At 48.5% G+C, this 19705-nt stretch overlaps 3 protein-coding genes across 3 annotated transcripts; 2 read left to right on the forward strand and 1 right to left on the reverse strand.

Moving 5' to 3' along the window:
• The first annotated feature begins 840 nt into the window (after nt 1–840).
• LOC311590510 (histone H2A type 2-A) lies at nt 841–1411 on the forward strand. The gene has a single exon (XM_084769571.1). The coding sequence runs from the start codon at nt 918–920 to the stop codon at nt 1308–1310; it is 393 nt and encodes a 130-aa protein (XP_084625697.1). The 5' UTR covers nt 841–917; the 3' UTR covers nt 1311–1411.
• Nucleotides 1412–2120: 709 nt separating this feature from the next.
• Nucleotides 2121–3375, forward strand: LOC311590509 (histone H3.2). Its single transcript, XM_084769570.1, has one exon. It carries the CDS (start codon nt 2161–2163, stop codon nt 2569–2571), a length of 411 nt encoding a protein of 136 aa, XP_084625696.1. The 5' UTR covers nt 2121–2160; the 3' UTR covers nt 2572–3375.
• A 14250-nt stretch (nt 3376–17625) lies between these two features.
• LOC311590699 (histone H4) lies at nt 17626–18965 on the reverse strand. Its single transcript, XM_084769956.1, has one exon. The coding sequence runs from the start codon at nt 18509–18511 to the stop codon at nt 18200–18202; it is 312 nt and encodes a 103-aa protein (XP_084626082.1). The 5' UTR covers nt 18512–18965; the 3' UTR covers nt 17626–18199.
• Nucleotides 18966–19705: the final 740 nt, after the last annotated feature.

Here is a 19705-nt window from a genome sequence, read left to right on the forward strand (position 1 = left end):
ACCTAAATGTTTTCGGAGCCATTTCTGAACCAAAGACAATAACGTTAATTGTCAGAGCACCCTCATGCTGGTATTTTTTATAAAAGGATTGTCTAATGATCTCTATCCTAACAATATGTTAGCATGAATTTAATGTCACACACACTGCGGATACTTCACACACATACACTCCTCATCCAAGAGCATACACGTAACTTGATAAATGACTTCTAACAAGGTGTGTGGGAGCAAAGAGGAAAACAAAACAAAACCCCACGCAGCGTCTTTCAGAGAGAAGGTGGGTTTCTCTACCAGGCGCCTTAGCGCAAGATCTTAAAAACCGGGCTCTACTAGGCAAAACTGTACTTAGTGACTTAGCCAGCAGCCCAGGAACCACAGCAGCAGACGCGCCGACGCCAGGCTCTCCTGCGACCCCACGCGGGGAAACTCGTTCATAGACAGAGCTGATGCTCACCTCCTGGGAGCTGACGACGCCCACCCCACCTACACCTGGCACCCGTGTCCCAGTGGCTGCGCTCCAGCCACCTGCCGACCCCCGTGGGGCGCACTCGGCCAGCTTCTGGATCCGCAAAAACAAAGCGAATCGGACGGACGGTGAGCAAACGGGACGACCCGCCGGTGGCCGCAGCCCCGTGCGTCCGCCAGCACCGGGCGCTTTCAACCGCCGCACGCAAATGAAGACTGAGACCACGCGCGCGGTGATTCGCGCTTTGCGAGAGGCGCTCAAGGCCAGGGAGCCGGGCTTATGTAAATGAGCGGACTCTGTGCGCGCGCTCCTATTGGCCACGGCGTCAGCGCGCGCGTAAGCCAATGAGAGCGTCGGTCGGACAATCGCGGCTCTGGCTATAAAAGGGTGGGGCGGCCGCGGCGACCGGCAGTTTCCCGATCGCGCCCGTTCTCGCGTCTGCGTGCTCACGATGTCCGGCCGAGGCAAGCAAGGAGGCAAGGCCCGCGCCAAGGCCAAGTCGCGGTCGTCCCGCGCCGGCCTGCAGTTCCCGGTGGGGCGCGTGCACCGGCTGCTGCGCAAGGGCAACTACGCGGAGCGCGTGGGCGCCGGCGCCCCGGTGTACATGGCGGCGGTGCTGGAGTACCTGACGGCCGAGATCCTGGAGCTGGCGGGCAACGCGGCCCGCGACAACAAGAAGACGCGCATCATCCCGCGCCACCTGCAGCTGGCCATCCGCAACGACGAGGAGCTCAACAAGCTGCTGGGCAAAGTGACGATCGCGCAGGGCGGCGTCCTGCCCAACATCCAGGCCGTGCTGCTGCCCAAGAAGACCGAGAGCCACCACAAGGCGAAGGGCAAGTGAGGCGGCCCTGCGTGTGTGTACATACATAGAGATGCCCGCAAGCCCAAAAGGCTCTTTTCAGAGCCACCCACTATTTCAAATTAAAGAGTTGTATCACGGCAGACGGGTCTTGGTGGCCTTTCCGGGTCCGGCCGCCGAAAGTAGGGATGTCGCGTAGCCGCTCGCTCCCCTGCCCCTCTGCTCCCTTCCCCCGCTCCGCCCGCGCCCGCGGGCCTCCTAGTGAGCGCTAACTGCCTCGGCGGGCGCGGTCGTCTTGGTGACACGACAGTCCTAAACACTTCATCCCATATGTTGACCCCCTCCCCGACCGCCCCCAACACACGGAAGTTCTACGCACAGCACGCACTACTTGAGCCGAAGGCTTCCTGCCCCTCCCCGGCCTCGGGACTCGGTCAGCAGGTCGAGGCCAGGCTAGACTTAACCTCATCTCCTCCGCCCGGTCCTTCTGCAAGGTCTAGGGAAGGAACCTGTCCCGCAAACACCGGGCGCGGCCAGCTCTCGGCATCGTGGGGGCCGCCTGGGCCTGGACGGCACCGAAAACCCTACTAGCTTAGTTCTGCTCTGCGACTTTGGACGGCGGGCGGGGCGCGCAAGCTGGGACCCGTACTCTACCGGTAGCTACGAGAGGCGGCCCCGGCCCCACCCGCGCGGAACCTAGGCAAAGTCAGCAGGCCCGAGGGCGGGACGAGGGACCGGGGCTGGTGACGGCACGACCAATGGCCGGGCAGCGCGGGCCTTTCAAGCGGCTGTCTCCGCCCCGCCGTGGGGAAGACTGTGCCTATAAAGGCGGCGGGCTGGGTCCCGGGTCAGGTCTCCTGCGCTCCTGAGCTGTGAGTGTCCCGTCTCGGCCATGGCTCGCACGAAGCAGACGGCGCGCAAGTCCACCGGCGGCAAGGCCCCGCGCAAGCAGCTGGCCACCAAGGCTGCCCGCAAGAGCGCGCCGGCCACGGGCGGCGTCAAGAAGCCGCACCGCTACCGCCCGGGCACCGTGGCCCTGCGCGAGATCCGCCGCTACCAGAAGTCCACCGAGCTGCTGATCCGCAAGCTGCCCTTCCAGCGCCTGGTGCGCGAGATCGCGCAGGACTTCAAGACGGACCTGCGCTTCCAGAGCTCGGCCGTCATGGCGCTGCAGGAGGCGAGCGAGGCCTACCTGGTGGGGCTGTTCGAGGACACCAACCTCTGCGCCATCCACGCCAAGCGCGTCACCATCATGCCCAAGGACATCCAGCTGGCCCGCCGCATCCGCGGGGAGCGCGCTTGAGCTCGACCTCGGTTCCATCCATCCATCCATCCATCCGTCAAAGGCTCTTTTCAGAGCCGCCACATGCGCCCTGAAGGAGCTCGCCACACTTAACCTTTACGGGCTTGGAGACGGGATGAGAACCCTTGTGCTATGACTGCCTAACAGTGTAGACACCTATTTGGTTTCCCAAGGTGATAAAACCCAGGTTTTCCGGTATGGCTACATAAGAGTTTTGCCCAGGTAGTTTTTTTAAGGTACTTTGCTGAGACCTTCCGATTTCTATACACTGGCCTTTTGTTTGCCTCCCTTACAAGATTAGTTGCTGACTCCTGTGGTCGTTTAGCCAAGGAAATAACTGCTGCCAATTTTCACAATTGCGGGTTTGGAATCAAGGCCAGCGGTCTCCCGCTAACATGCATTGTTTACTGGTAAAAGCTTGTGCTCTTTGCCCAATTAGGCTTTAGCAAGCAGTAGTGCAGGGCTTTAGTTTTCTGCTTTACATTTAATTCTTAGTATTTAATGTATTAACTAAATCATCTACTGTAGGGGAATATTAATTCAGAATATGGCTATTTTGGCAAGAGATCACATCTAAGACTCTTAAGTCTGTGTAACTGGAATACAAACTCCCTTAATCCAGAGACAGGCGAACAGACCTGAGCTCAAGGCCAGCTTGGTATGGAAAAAACAGTAGGTAAAGAAAAGCTTAGGTGCAGGTGGTGGTACTTGCCTTTAATCCCAAATGAATGTAAAGTAAGTTTGTAAATGGAAGCACCTGTGTTTGAAAGTGATGTCTAATTGTGTAGCAGGAAAGGTGACAAATCAGAAGATTTGACACTGGGATATGCCCAACTTTCAGGAGAACAAAAAGAAGGGAAGCCACTTAAAGAGGCAATGCATAGAGAGAGTGGGGAGGGGGCTGAGGGAAGGAGAGAGAGAGAGAGAGCGCTCGCAAGAGCACAACACAGTTTTTTACCAGGACCGTAGTAGAAATGGTTTACAGAGAGAACTCAGGTGAAGACACAATGCCCCAGGAAATGAGAAAAGCAGATTGCTGAGTTATTTTGAAGCCAAGCAGAGCAATTCCAGGCCAAGAGAGAAGCCAGATTGAATAAGTCAGCTGGGGAAAGAGTTTGAGACAGAGCAGCTGAGTTGAACCAGCCGGGCCTGAGCTCAGAAAGAACAAGTGTGATCATATTTAGCAGTAAGTCTCAGAGGCTGAACGCATTCTATGCCTAGGTTAGACTGTTCGGAGGCTAGAAGCTTCCAGGACTAGGCCTAGGTTTGCAGAAGGATGCAGTGAGCCTCCCAGGCACAACTGAGCCAGGAGAATGAGAGCCACGTTTACAATTGCTATCAGGTGAGATATTGGGTTCAGATTTAATTACTAGGATGATGAGGTACAGGTGTGTGTGCGCGCGCGTGCGTTGGGGGAAACCGTGCAATAAAAGGACGGCCATTACAGCGGTAACTTTCTTTTGGCTCCATTCCCCTATTTAACCTTGTCTCACCTTGAGAGCCGCACACACCAGTGTTTCTCATGGCTTCCCGAACCTTCCCCACTTTACTGATAAACCTCCTTTCTCCCTTTCATCTATTACACGTTCCTTGTCCTTTGCCCAAAACTCAGATGTTCTCGGTCATATCACTATCTGTGCGGGACCCTTGCCTTGACAGATACCTCAGTAGCCCTGGTCCAAGATTACATATTCAGGAAGGTTTCTGTCACTGAGGAACAGTCTGTGAGGAGCATCTTTTAAATTTTTGTTTTAGGGCTGGAGAGATGGCTCAGAGGTTAAGAGCACTGGCTCCTCTTCCAAGGGCCGTGAGTTTGGTTTCCACAACCACATGGTGGCTCACAACCATATGTAATGTGGTGTCATCTTCTGCTGTGCAGGTGTACATGCAAACAGAACACTATACATAGTATTTTAAAAAGAAAAAAACTTCATTTTAGATGTATTTTACATGTATGAGTGTTTTGTGTGTATGCATGTACATATGTGTGCCGTTCGCCTTCCTGGCACCTGAGGAGGCCAAAAGAAATTGATGGATCTCCTGGAACTGAAGTTATAGACGCTGGGAGTTATAGGTGCTGGGAAGTGAACTTCAGTCTTCTGCAAGAGCAGCCAATGCCCTTAAGAGCTGAGCCATCTTTTCAGCCACAGCCACAGTAAATTTTGTTTTGTTCTAGACTCGCTTTGTAGACCAGGCTGGCCTTGAACTCAAAGAGATCCACCTGCCTCTGCCTCTGGTTCTGCCTCCCCGAGGGCTGGGATGACAGACGTGCGCTACCATGCCCGGCCAATAATTATTTTTTAGTCTCAGTAAAAATGTAATACCCATCTAGTTCCTGGGGTTTCTATTGCTTCCTAGGCTTAGGCACTCTTCCAGCTGAACAAATCCATTCTGCCATCATATAGCACCTGCAATTCAAAAAGTGTCTTCATCCATCACTCTGTCCAAAATACCCTCCCTTTTGCAAATTCAGAGAACCGTTCATTCTTCAGGATTTAGTCCTACAAGTCTCCTTCTAACCCCTCCCTCATTCTCCGCCCTCAGCTTGGGGCCAGCAATATTCCTCACAGCATTAACAGCCAGGCAGCAGCGTCTGGGCCATCCCCGCTGGCCGGAACTGTTTACTGATGGGCCTGGCTTGCCTGATCTGTCTTAGCTGAATATGATGCTGTCGGTTTCAAGGAGCCAGATCTCTTGGAGGCCTTGAGGTTACAGAGCAAGAACAGAAAGTACTTTTGAGGTCCTTGAGGTAGCTCCCAACTCAAAGGAGCACAAAACTGCTTGTAAGCAACTGTCCAAGAAGCCTAGGGTGCCATTTGTGGTCTCACTTTTAGCTTTAGCTTAAATAATAGCAGAACCCAGCAAACTGTACCCCCCCATAGCACACCTCCCACACCATGAGCACCCCTGAGGGCTGATGGCCAATGGAAAGGCCCCTCTTTTTATATCTCTAAGGATTCAGCCCTGTTAAGAGGATGATGTGGGTGGAGCTCAGGATGGGACCTCCCCAAAGTACAGGTAAATAAAACACATCTAAAGAAGGAGGGATGGTGGTCAGGGGAGAGAAAGGGACTGCAGAACAAACTTTAAGAACCTTGTTGCTGCTGGGCGTGGTGGCGCACGCCTTTAATGCCAGCACTTGGGAGGCAGAGGCAGGCGGATTGCTGTGAGTTCGAGGCCAGACTGGTCTACAAAGTGACTCCAGGACAGCGAAGGCTACACAGAGAAACCCTGTCTCAAAAACAGAAGGCCCACTGGGAGGTGGGAGCTGTGTAGTCGTTAGGTCCAGGTTAAAAGAAGGATTGTTTTTAGGCAGACAGGCCTAAAAGCAGGTTTCCCTTTGCCAGGAACCTGCTGCCTTAATCCACCCAAAGGTCAAAAACCTCAGGCAAAGGCAACTAGTTGCATTAGATCCAAACAGTTGCTACAGCTCGGAGACCCACCATGCTGAAAGTGGTAAACTCTGCTTGGTTTTTTTTTTTTTTTTTTTTCACCATTTTGCCCTTCTCTCTGCCCCACCCCAAGAGAGAGTCTTGGCAGTTTGGTTCCCAGTGAACCTTTCTGCCCACGGAGTGATCCAATATGGTAGTTTCACTGCTTGGTCCATTTCAGTAATAGCCAACAATGGTGCCGTTAACATTAATTACATCAGGATTGCATTACTTTTGTTGTTGCTGTTGCTGTTGCTGTGAGAGATAGCCAACAGTAGCAATTCAAGTGAAAATAGAGTTATTTTGGTTTAAGAAAGGATAGAAAAGCCAAGGGGGTAGGGTGGGGAGGGTGTGGTACACACCCTGAACCCTGGCACTCAGAGGCTGAGGCAGGGGGATCTCTGACTGTGAGGCCGGCCTGACTTACATAGTGAGTTCAAAGACACTGAGGGCAACACAGACTCTGTCTCAAAAACAAAACAAACAAACAAACAAACAAAGCCCAGAAGGGATGTGGTGAAGGAAGGGCGGTGAGAGTCAGGGCAGTTGTTCACACTGCAACAGTAGTTAAGGCACAGCTAGTTGTAGGTTCTTGCCTAACTCCTTGTTATTCAGCCTGGAACCCCAGGCCTTTGCACGGAACTGCCTACGTTCAGAAGAGGGGCTTTCCTCCTCAGTTAACGCTTGTCTGCAATCACCCTCAGAGATGCCTAAGAGCTGTGTCTCCAGCGTTATACCAAACCCAGTCGACTGGACAAGGAAGACTGTTAGACCTGAGAAAAACCATCATGGCTGTCTGATTAAGCAAGCTTTATTCACAAGGGACTGGCCAGACGGCAGCCTCACCCTAAGTCAGGGTTTCAGAGAGGATCTTCTCACTGGCTTTTAGGGTGCTGAGATACATTAGACCTCAGTATGTTACTCAACCAATAGGTGCTTGCCAGGCTGGAACTCCCCTGCTTTGGGATGCTGGGAGGAATAAGAACTTATAAATTTACCCTTGGTTCAGAGATCGGGGCTCTTTCTGGATACCACTGTGTTGGTGACCGGCAGAGCCTGGCTCCAGTTGAAAAAGTAAAGGTCCTGTGCGTATTGCATTGGTATCAAGTCCTGGTGGTCTTTTTGTGGGGGGTCTCGAGATCTGGGCACAGCAGTGCCTCCTATGAAGAAGGGTTAGGATTGATAGAAAATGGCTGTTGAGGTAATGGGCTGTTGGCTGCTGGACAGAAAAGTCAGGGCTCAAGGCTGCCTGTGGGGTAGGTAAGTATGATGGAAAACGGCTGGCTATAAAAACAAGTGCGAGGACACCTCATGTGGAAGGGCAGCCATCAGGGCACCTGGGAAGACGCATTTTCATAGGCAAAAGGGCGGTCATAGCACAGGCTCAGGACTTTATTAAGGTATCTATGGTGGGGTTACACGTTCACCTTGGGTTCAAAAACATGGTTTGTGGGATACAATAGGCTTAGGAAACAGTAGCTGATTCTTTTAAGGTATGGAGACTCAATAACAGTGTACGACAATGTGGCTCTTGTTTTGGTCTCACATAACTACCCTAAGTATTATTATATATCTGAATTACAACTGCCATGGAAAAATAAACTGCAGCCAAAACAATTGGTGGATAATTTGAACCATACAACCAGTTTCTAGACGAGAGCTCCAACCCTGCGCACACCTGTGGCCCTGAGCAGGCCCAGCTAGCCTGTCACTCAGGTCCTCATTTGCTCTGACACCTGGTCTGACAGGGAGGACTGTTTGATTTCTGTTAAGCACGTTTAGAAACGATGCCTGTGCAGCCAATGAGGCCTGGGTCTTGTGTTTTGCTTTTCTTTTGTATTGATTCAGAGAACAAGACAGGAGATAGTGCATGACCTCCAGAATTTCTTAGTGCAACTTGGAACCAACCACAACAAAACATTCATTTTACCACCTAATACATGTATTCATATATATCTAAAATGGAAACAAAGTGCTATTTTTAATCCCAGTCTATTTCATGAAATATTTTAAAATGATACTCCCTCCCATTTCTTTCGGATGTTACCATGTGCTAATAGGTTACAACCATGCAAGCATTGTAATGATTACAATTTACATTAAATACTTAAGGCAGTTTCACATGTAATAAATTGGGCTGCCAAGATGGCATAGTGGCTAAGACCACTTCCCTCCAAGCCTAGTGACCTGAGTTCTATCCCTCAGACCTATGTGGTAGAAAAAGAAAAGCAACTCTAGCAAGCTGCCCCCTCACCTCAGCCCTGCACTGGGCTACTATGTGTATAATATGTATAGCACAGAAAATAAAAATGTGTTTTTAAAGTTACTGGTGGTATGAATATTAACAGAAAATTACAAGAACATTGTATAATCACCAGTCATTATAAAACCAAGTTGGCAGTGGTGACACACACCTTTAATCCCAGCACTCGGGAGGCAGAGGCAGGTGGATTGCTGTGAGTTTGAGGCTAGGCTGGTCTACAAAGTGAGTCTAGGACAGTCAGGGCTACACAGAGAAACCCTGTCTCGAAAAAACCAAAAAGAAGAAGGAGGAGGAGGAGGAGGAGGAGGAGGAGGAGAAGAAGAAGAAAGAAAGAAAGAAAGAAAGAAAGAAAGAACAAAACCCTCTGTTTTCTTTCTTCAGGAGGAGTCTGCCCCGGCCCGCGGGGCTGGGAGTGGGATGCAGGGCTGAAAAAGAGACAGGACAGGGAGACACGAAGAAATGAGGGCAAGTCTGGATTCTGATCAAACCCTCGTTTATTGAGAATATTCACAGGGTTTTTATAGGGTCTCAGGCAAGGGCTGGGTTGCTATGGAAACCTAAGGGCAGCTATTCTGCTCTCTAGCCCGGTAGTAAAAACTTCAAGCTAAGGGAGTAAACTTTGAGAGAATGTAGCTGTAGAGGTGATAAGCAAGCGGGTTCCTAGGAGCTAATGGGGATGCTCTGCTGTATATCTCAGTAGTAAAAACTTCAAGGATAGGGAGGTTAGTTCTGAGGAATGCAGCTGCAGAGATAAGGCAAACAAGCGGCTTCTCGGGACGGGGACTGGGGGGTGTGGCCTCGGGCTGACCCTCAGCTTGCTAAGTGCCAAACAGAGGTGTAGAAACTGGAGCCTGCAGGCAAGGTGGAATTGCCCATCTTTTAGGCCAAGAGCCACTGAGGGTGGCCCCATACAGGAGTCCTGGCATGTCTTCACACTTGGAGGTGGGCACATGAGTTTGGAGGGACAGAAATGACACCTTTGGGCTTTATGAGTGGAAGACATTCACCATTTAAAAGCGTGCTGTGGGAGGGCAGACTGAATGACCTGAGTTCAGAAGGGAAGAGCAATTCTGGAGCCAGTGAATTTGGGCAGAGGTGTCAGAAAATAAAAGGAGAAATTGCAGGTGGTGACTAGGGTACAGAGTGTGGTAAAGGCAGTGATAAGAAAAGAACTGACAGTGGTGTAGGCTTTAAGGCCAGATTACCTAGGACCCTGAATGCCAGCTGGGACTGGTTTTCCTCTGTCTATAGGATGAGAGAAATTATATGAATGGAAGGTTGATTACAAAAAGGAAGTGCAAAATACAACAAGCACATGTAGACATGCTCACAGAATTAACAGGCATGGGGCTAGAGGTGGCTCCTCTGTTAAACATGCTCCCTGCTCCTGAAGAAGACCAGAGTTGGGCTCCCAGCACCCACTGAGAGGCTCACGACCGCCTATGATTGCAGTTTCAGGGGAGCTGACGCCTCCTCTGGTGTCCACAGGTAGCTCCTGCACCACCATCCTCACACACATAAATAATAAAATGAATCTTGAAAAATCAAAACAAAACTAGCAGTCAGACAAAGACGGAACAGTAGCAGCTATCACTTTAAGACTGCCGAGCTGAATCATGTCTAGGGATGGCCAGGAGGGAGGGTGTGGGTGCTTGATGCTTATCCTCATAGCATTGGAGCTAAGGCAGCCGTCATGCAAGTCAGCCACCACTTAAGACAAGTTTACATAGAGGAAGGAAACAGAAAGTCTGTTTCTGGATATTTACTCAAAAGAAATGCTCGTGCAAGCTTATTACAAGATAGGAGACCCTGGAGACAACTTGGGCACTCCTCACCAGGAGAAAGGACATATGAAATATAGATTCACTCTGCCTTCCATTTGGGCTGCAATGGTAAAGTATTTTGGACTAGGCAATATGTAAGCAGAAATGCATTGTTGGCAGTTCCAGAGACTCAGAAGACTGGGGGCAAACAGGTTTGTGTCTGGTGAGGGCATTTATCACCAATGTTCCTTTAAAGTGGCCTCCACATGGAGGGAGGGGTGAACAGTTCACCCACTAATCTCATTGCTGAGGGCTCTGCTCCCGTGGTTTATTTGCCTCCTGTATTGGCTAGCTTTTATGTCAACGGGACACAAGGCAGAGTCATCTGGTCAGAAGGAATCTTAATGGAGAAAGCGCCTCCATGAGGCTCACCTGGAGGTTAGAGGGATTTTCATTCAGAACACGGCTGCAGAAGATCACATCCAAAGCACTTCTAGGGTCTGTATGTTCTAGCTGGAGTGCAGACACACCTTTAATCCCAAAAGACAGAAGAAAGCAGATCTCTGAGTTCAAGGCCAGCCTGGAATACAGCAAGGTAAAGTTCAGGTCCAGGCGTGGTGGCACACGCCTTTAACCCAGCACTCAGGAGACAGAGGCGTGCAGATCTCTGAGTTCAGGCTGAGTCCAGGTTGAGCCGGGGAGTTGAGAGACGGTGCAGTGGAGTTGAGGTCCTGGAATCTGGTTTGTCGGATTCAGAGGCCGTTTTACAGACAGAGGTTGACCAGAGAACAAGCTAGGCACTGGTGAGGACAGGAGGAGCCAGAGACTGAGAAGGAGCCGGTAGATTAGAGCAGAATGCTAGCCTTAGTTTGAGGTCAAGCAGAGCGACTCAGTGAGAAGCCGAGAGAAGCCAGCTTAGAGAGGAGTTTGAGCCAGAACAGCTGAGTTGAACCAGCCAGAAAGAGCTAGAAAGGGTGAGCTTATTCAGCAGTAAGTCTCGGAGGTTAAAAACATTCTAGGCCTACATTAGATTGTACAGAGGCTGGAAGCTTCCAGGCCTAGGCCTAGGTTAACACACAGAGGCCGGAAGCTTGCAGGCCTAGGCCTGTTGGACCCTCACACCCAACTCGAGAAGGGGGTCGCCTCGAGAGACCACACGAGGCACAATGCACTGATGCAAAAGCAAAGGTTTATTGCTGACGCGCCAGGGTCCCTCAGCACTCGGGAGGTGAAGGACCCCCAGTGACTGTTACAGGCTAGTTTTAAAGGCTAAAACCACAAAGTAGGTGGGGTTGCTTATCAAGCTAGACCATATGGACATTGGCGTTGGGAGACCTCTTGTGGGGACTTGGGTGTGGGTCCCTAGGGCGGTTACTGGAAACCGTATGGAACCTTTGATATTTGGGAGCTCACATGTAGCTATTCTGGGAACTAAGGTGGAACTCCTGAGGCTAGCAGTAACGAGAACTGGGAGAAGCCCCTGGGTAGGCAGGGCAAGCAAGCATCTTACATTTTATAATTTTACAATTTCTCAGGCCGAGGTTAACACACAGAGGCTGGAAGCTTCCAGGCCTAGGCCTAGGTTAACACACAGAGGCTGGAAGCCTCCAAGATGACAATTAAATCAGGAGAATAAATGTTGTACATGTTAGCAAGCCTGTAGGGTGTTTTTTAAATTGATGACTTATTGGGGGGGCCCAGCCAGTTGTAGATTATGCCATCCCAGGGTGGTGGTCCTGGGGTATGCCAGCATGCAGCTGAGAAGGCCTTGGGGGACAAGGCAGTTAGCAGCACCCCTCCAAGGCCTCTGTCTATCCGGCTGCCTGCAGAGACCTGCCCTCCTTGAGCTCCTGGTCTGACTTGGACTACAAGGTGTAAGAGGAAATAAACTCCTTCACACCTTGCTTTTAGTCTTTGATGTTTTATCACAGCAGAGAAACTCTAAGATACTTTGTATCTTCACACTATCACATCGGCTAATAAGTTTTAATATGCAAACTTCCCTAGGTGTGCTGTGTGGGCAGAGGATACTATGTTCAGAAAACAAGACTTAACCGAAGCAGGCCAAGTGTGGTCTAGAAGCTAAGGCGAGAGGATTACAAACTCAAGGCCCCTCCCCCCCCCCCCCCCCCCCCCCCGCAAAAACAAACAAACAAAACAAAACAAAATTCAAGACCACACAGAAATACCTTATCTAGCAGGGCATGGTGGCTCAAGCCTTTAATCCCAGCACTTGGGAGGCAGAGGCAGGTGGATCCCTGTGATTTCAAGGCCAGCCTGCTCTACAAAGCAGTCCAGGACAGTCAAGGTCACAGAGAGACCCTGTCTCAAAAAACCAACCAACCAAACAAACAAACAACAACAAAAAAGGAAATACCTTATCTAAATTGTTTTAATAATGGAATAGCACTGAGGAATAGATAAAGAAACTATGGTTCATTTACACAATGGAATACTATTCAGCTATCAAAAACAAAGAAATCTTGAAATTTGCAGGCAAATGGATGGAACTAGAGACAATCATACTGAGTGAGGTAACCCTGACCCAGAAAGACACACATGGCATCGTCTCACTCATAAGCGGATGTTAGCCATTTAATTCAGCTTAACCACACTACAATACAGAGACTGATGTGCCAACCGAGGTCCATGTAGGATGTGACCTCCTGCTCAGATGTAGCAGACAGGCAGCACAGTCTCCTTGTGTGTCCCACAATATGGGGAATAGAAACTACTTCTGACATAGACTTGGGCCTCCTAATGTCAATCACTTCCTCCTTGGCAGGGTGGCCTTGCCAGGCCACAGAGGAAGAGGACACAGGTAGTACAGAGGACACTGGATAGGCGGAGGTCAGATGTTAGGGGAGGAGGGCTCTCCTTTCTAAGGACAGGGGAGGGAGGGAAAGGGGATGAGGAAGGGGGTGGGATAGGGAGGGGATGGGGGAGGGGATGGGGGAGGGGATGGGGGAGGGGGTGGGGGAGGGGAGGGGGAGGGGATGGGGGAGGGGAGGGGGGATGGGGTGGGGGAGGGGGTGGGGGAGGGGATGGGGGAGGGGATGGGGGAGGGGACGGGGGAGGGCCTGCAATCCAGATGTAAAGAATTCAAACTGCAGAACAAGCAGGTAACTTGTATTGCTGAGCCCACTACATGGGAATAGCTCTGAGACTGGCTGAGACATGAATGTCCACTTCATGTTGGTCACGGATTCTCTGTGACTTATTATTAGAGGCCAATCTTAGTATGGCATGAAGGAAGATTTGCAGATGCCTTACTGCTGCTCATACAAGGAGCAGAGAACCAGCCTTAATTGTTCTGTGCATCCTGCACACCTCATACACTTATAATATTAGAACTGTACAATGCTTGTGAGAAATTATGTTTTCAGAACAAAAGAATCAGACACTGACGCTGGACCAGACCTGACAGGATTCATTCCTCTCAGCAGGCTGGACACTGACATCCTGCATCCTCCATGTTCCAGCCCCAGGCTCCTCAGTTGCTGTTACCCATCAGAACAGGACAGCTGCCAGGACAGCATTGTAGAAAGCTTCTGATCCCAATTGGTCCAGCATTTCAGACTGTCCCACACAGGACTTCTATTAAGCCTGGAATTTCTCAACATTTAGAAATTGGACCACAAATGCTATACCTAGCTTGCTTAACCATTTTCCCCAATTTGGGGGTGGGGGGCTCAAAGATATTATTTGCCCCAAATCAGCCTGAAGAAACCTTAAGAGAACAGCATCCCATTTCCTCTAAGGGGGTTGGGTAGGTTTCTGTTTGCTCTCTCAGTCTACAGATGCCTATTTTCATCGGAAGTTGGTTATAAGTTATTATTGGTCTTATACAGAGAGAAAACTAGGTTGGACTCAGGGATGTCTCTCTCTTCCTTTATCTTTCTTTCGTAGATAAGGAGATAGGAGCTGAAAAGAAAGAAAGAGGATACAGAAATATAGAGGGAGGATAGAACAAAAGGTAGATTATTGAATCTACTCCTCAACTCAAGGCCTTAATTGTTACTCACAAATAAGGTTTTTAATTCATTGGAATAGAATTTTGTATATTGTGCAACATAAGTGTAATTCTGATACATTGGTATAGAATTCAAATCTAAGATTATTCTTCACACACACACACACTATATATATATATATATATATATATATATATATATATATATATATATATTACTCATCCAACTCAATTATAACATAAGGTTTACTTCCAATACCTTGAAAGTGGTGCTGCAGCCTATTTAGGATAAGTAATATGAGCTAATTATTAGTTGAACAAATCATGGTCATGTCAAATACTAGTCTAATTTTATCACATGAATATATATCCTAGGTCTAACATATAAATGTGATTCTATAGATATATGAGGTAATATAGTTAAATACGGCTTCAAAGCCCTCAGAGACCTACAGAATATGGCATTTAAAAATGTTTTTCTCATTCTAAAGATTCTTTGACAACAAGACAAGTTATTTCCTGGCAACACCCAGCCTGCCTCAGAGAAGATGATGAGCATCAAAGAATCTCCATTTGGAGATGGCTTCAATGTGGCAAACCAGCCACTGGGCAAAATGTCCTCCTTTCTGCCACAGACAGAATTCTGCCTAAAAATGAGCACGCTTAGATGCAGGCAGAGTCGATGGCTGAACTCTGCCAAGACAGGGTAAGCAAGTCCTCAATTGTTCCTGCCTTGAAAATGTCTGTCAGATATAGTGGGCCAGAAGGCTAAAGATGATGCTCCAACTTTATAGAGAGTGCTGGGTGACTGTTCAGGCAGTAAACTGTCTCAGTCATTTCTTCATTTAGGAAGCTGCTAACCTGAACTTCCGGTTTACTCAGGTATTTAAGTTTTATTCCTTCTCAAGTCTCTGATGGGGTTGAAGACCAGATAGTTTAGTCTTACAATTAAGCTTAGGTGGTTAGGGGTTAACAAGTTTTTAGATCAAGATAGATGTTTTAAGTTAATAGAGATGAGATATGATAGAAATTGATTTTCATTCAGAACTTTAGACCCAACAAGATAGGAAAGATGTTTACTTCAAGTTTGCCAAATACAAATAGCCAAATCACTATGAATGTAACATTTATATAATTCCTGATTGTATGTAGTTTATTTTATTCATGGGTAATAATATAAATGTATATGTTTTTAAAAGAAACAATAAAAAAGAAATAAAAGATAAAAAACAAAAAATGATGGAATAAAATTAACATTAAAAACAAACCTATTTATTTATATATTTCATAATATACAGAGACAAGAAGGTATTTTAAAGATAGAATTGCTTTGTACGAAGAGGGGATCTTAGGAAATAAGTGTAAAGAGAAAAAAATGGGCGGTAGTTGTTTAAACAAATGAGGAATCAAGCTGTCTATGAAGATTAAAAAGTAGAAGAGGGTGTGAAAGGAGCCAGAAGGGACTTCTGAGGCAGGAGGCCAAGTCTCGGGCTTCAGGGAACAGCAGGTGAGGAGCTGAGGACCAGGAAAGCAGCCACAGGCTTGTAGAAGCTTGCCTGAGGCTGCATGAGGGAAAGAGAGAAAGAGGTTGCGTTTGTTAGCGTTTCTATTGCTGTGATGAAACACCACGGCCAAAAGCATGTTGGGGAGGAAAGGGTTTGTTTTACTTATTACTTCCATATAACTGTTAATCAGGACAGAAACTCAAACAGGGCGGGAACCTGGAGGCAGGAGCTGATGCAGAGGCCATGGAGGGTGCTGCTTACTGGCTTGCTTCCCACGCTTGCTCAGCCTGCTTTCTTATAGAACCCAGGACACCAGCCCAAGAGTAGCACCACACAGCTGGGACCTCCCACATCCATCACTAACTGAGAAAATGCCCTACAGGCTTGCCTAGGGCCCCATCTTATGGAAGCGGTTTTTTTTTCCCCTCAATTGACGTTCCTTCCTCTCAGACGACTATAGCTTGCTTGTGTTAAGCTAAAATAAAACAAGCCAGCACAGTGCTGTTGAGGTAAAACAAAAACAAACAAACAAACAAACGAACAAACAAACAAACCAAAAACTCCAATCAAACTGGCTCTGAGCCCGTGGCCTTTAGTGGGTTCAGGGCCTGGAAAGAGGAGTTTCAGATGAGGACAACGCTCGGACAGGGCTGCTAAGGACACAAGTGACGGCTGCAGGACAGGCCTTGGGGACATTTACTCCACCTAAGTATCTGGTGACCGGAAACTAGAGAAACATCTACCCTAAAGCCAAAGGGGACAGGAGTTGGACAGTAAGCATCGCCTTTGGTTTCTGTGTCACTTCAGGCCTCAGTCTTGGTTTCGTGTAGCGATGCCTGATCGAATGTTTTGTAATTTCATTTTCATAGACTCAGCGTAGCTAAGGTGGTTCAGCCGAGCTGCAGTGTAGTATTAGTGAGACTGACAAGATGTGAGCAGAGGTCACTGTCAAGACCACATGAAGGACCGGGCGTGGTGGCGCACGCCTATAATCCCAGCACTCGGGAGGCAGAGGCAGGCGGATCGCTGTGAGTTCAAGGCCAGCCTGGTCTACAAAGTGAGTCCAGGACAGCCAAGGCTACACAGAGAGACCCTGTCTCAAAAAAACAAAAAGCAAAACAAACAAACAAACAAAAAAGACCACATAAAGGAATCTATAGAAAGGTGTCTAGAGGGAGGTGACTAGCTGCGCGTGGCAGCACGCTGCCTTTAATCTCAGCACCCCAGAGTCAGTGACAGGTGGAGCTCTATGAGTTCAAGGCCAGTCTGTTCTACATAGACTTCCAGGGCCCTCTCAAAAAAGCAAAACAAAGCATGAGATAATGCCGTGGTAAAGGCCGGATCTTGGAAATTTTTAGGGAAAGGAAAAGTCATGCCTATTGATAATGAAATTCAATAATGTACTATTAAAAGGACAAAGCAGTAATATCTAAAAAAACAAACTTTACCCTTTTCATTTCTACATCCTGTAAAATATATATATTTTAACTTAACATTAAGACTACGAACCTTTCTTTTCCATCAAATAAAGCAAAATATAATATAGCAAGCAAGTACCCAAGGGTGATGCCAGCTTCTGAATCTTAACTGATATCAGTGATGATTTCTGGTTGCTGCACTGGATCATAGTTGTATAAAATATCACCATTGGGCTACATTACACAAGGTCTCAGCCATACTTACAATTGCATAGTTACCTAAAATGTATTTCTTTAAATGTGACAATTACAGGTGGATTAATACAAATACATTGCTTCAATGATCCTCACAGTATACCTGAGATGGTATACACTAAAACCCAGCTTTTTTAATTGAAAGTTTAATTTTCATATGAGGTCGTGCAGGGATTATACAGTATCCCAAAGGGTTAATGTGCAATGGGCAAAAATAAAAATAAACCCCACAACCCATAATGTGTTCACCCCAAATCAAGGTGATAGACTAGAGTGAGTGACGTAAGAGGGGCTTCCTGTATTCTTGGCCATACTGAGAATTTACTTTTGCCTTAATTAAAATTAAACTGCATCTTCTGTGACGGATGATGAGCATGTTCCTGCAAGTCTCTTCCTAAGCAGGCCCCAACACGCCACACCCCTGAATGACTTCTTAGGATTTGCCTCCACTAAATGTTTGCCTCAACTTCTTGATCAGTTTTCTTTGCGACAAATTTTGTGGTTCAGGCTTGCTCCAAAACCCTGCGTAAGTGACCCTTGAGCCCTCCCTCCCTAATCCTGCCTTCCTCCCTAGCTGCTGGGACTACAGCCATCCCCACACCTGGCTTGCTTGTTACCGGGGCATCAAAATGGCGTTGTAACTGTATCCTCGCAGAGCTGCAGTCCCAGTCTACTTCCTACCTCCTTGACTAAACTGAGAGGCCTCCCTGTAGCCAATCTTTCCTGGCAAGCGGCTCACACCATGTTATCTAGAGACTAAAATACCCACCCATGGATACCCGCTTTGGGAAATGAAGCTTAGTAAGTGGCTCTAAAGACGCCGCCTAACTGCGCTACTCCGCGCGCCAACTCGGCGACTCCATATTGGGGACACGCCTTCCCCGTACCGAGTCTAGATGGCCGGTTACACTATAATCAGGAGCAAGAGTCAAGAGTGCCCAGCTCTCCCGATGACCTTGTGGTTGGCCCTAAAAAGGGCCGTTAGGGACGGGGGTGAGATGGAGCCGCAGCGGGGCCAGCCTAGCCTCCGAAGCCATACAGGGTGCGGCCCTGGCGCTTGAGCGCGTACACCACATCCATGGCGGTGACCGTCTTGCGCTTGGCGTGCTCCGTGTAGGTGACGGCGTCGCGGATCACGTTCTCCAGGAAGACCTTCAGCACGCCGCGGGTCTCCTCGTAGATGAGGCCGGAGATGCGCTTCACACCGCCGCGCCTAGCCAGGCGGCGGATGGCGGGCTTGGTGATGCCCTGGATGTTATCCCGCAAGACCTTGCGGTGGCGCTTGGCACCGCCCTTGCCTAAGCCCTTTCCGCCCTTCCCTCTTCCAGACATGGCTAGCGCAGTCTGAAACAGCAGCCTATGACACGTTGGAGGTGGTTTGCCACTGATATACGAGAAGATCGGACCAGATTGAAAACCGAAAGCGCGCGGGCGGGAACCTTTCTAAATTGTACCGGCTCTGGAGGTTGCGTCATCTTTCTGGTTTCTTTTTCTTCTCTCTTCTCTGCCCTCTACCGGTCCCGTACAGTCTCCTGCCTTTAGTTTTTATTTTTAATTTTCTTAAATTGTGACGCCATGGTTCCTCGGAGAGTTCAGATCCCCCAAATGAAACTTAAAAGATACCGCAGTCTTTATGGCTCTGTTACTACCAGTCTGTGGGCTTTATGGAAGGCTTTGAGGCTAAAAGGACAGAAGACTGGAGAAAGTGAGAGGGAATTTAGAGACGAAAAGGGGGAAATGCGCTGCACGGAAGGACCGCCGAGCTAGTTTGGGTAAAAGCGCAGTAAAAGAAGTTCTAGAAACAAGGGTGACATATTCGAAAGCCGCGGGCCCAGGAATGTGTGTGCAAAGGGAAGTTCGCAAGCGCTTCTGAGCATAGTCGCTGTTTCGTTGATATAGATACGGTAGTCAGCTCAAGCAGAAACTAGATCCAAGGAAAATTCGTCTGAGGATGCCGCCGCCGCCGAGCTTTCTCACGGAGGTCAGTGGGTCCCCACGCACCGCTACCCAAAGGCCCACTGACTAGCAGAGGGCCTGGGAGAGCAGTTCCACTCCGTTCGACAAGTCCTTTGAGGCCTGCCCTTTGTTTTCAGCTAGGGAGTGGTTCCCAAAGTGGCCCCATGCAGCAGGCTAAAATGCGCTTTTTCCAGGTGTGTGTTTGCGTCATAAGGTGACGTCCCGGGACATGAACTGGGGTCTGTACTGCTAGAGTGTGCATGGTTCCCAGGGCCCACCATGGAAGACTCTTGAAACAGTAACAACAACATTCTTTCAATATCAGAAAACATTATGGAAGGCTGATTGAGTTTTGTTTTATATGCCTTGTTTTGAGTGTTCCTTTGTTCTAACATTTATATGTGCTATGAATCTTTGGTGGTGTGTGTGGGGGGGGGTGCGGTCTATCCAGATTTTCTGGCTCCAGACGTGTAAACACATGTAGGAGGGTTTGAGTAACATTAAGCTCAGGCAAAATAATAAATAAATAAATAAATAAATAAATAAATAAATAAATAAATAAATAATCCC

The sequence above is a fragment of the Acomys minous genome (genome assembly GCF_964271855.1).
Source record: "Acomys minous genome assembly, chromosome: 19".
Lineage (NCBI taxonomy): Eukaryota > Metazoa > Chordata > Mammalia > Rodentia > Muridae > Acomys > Acomys minous.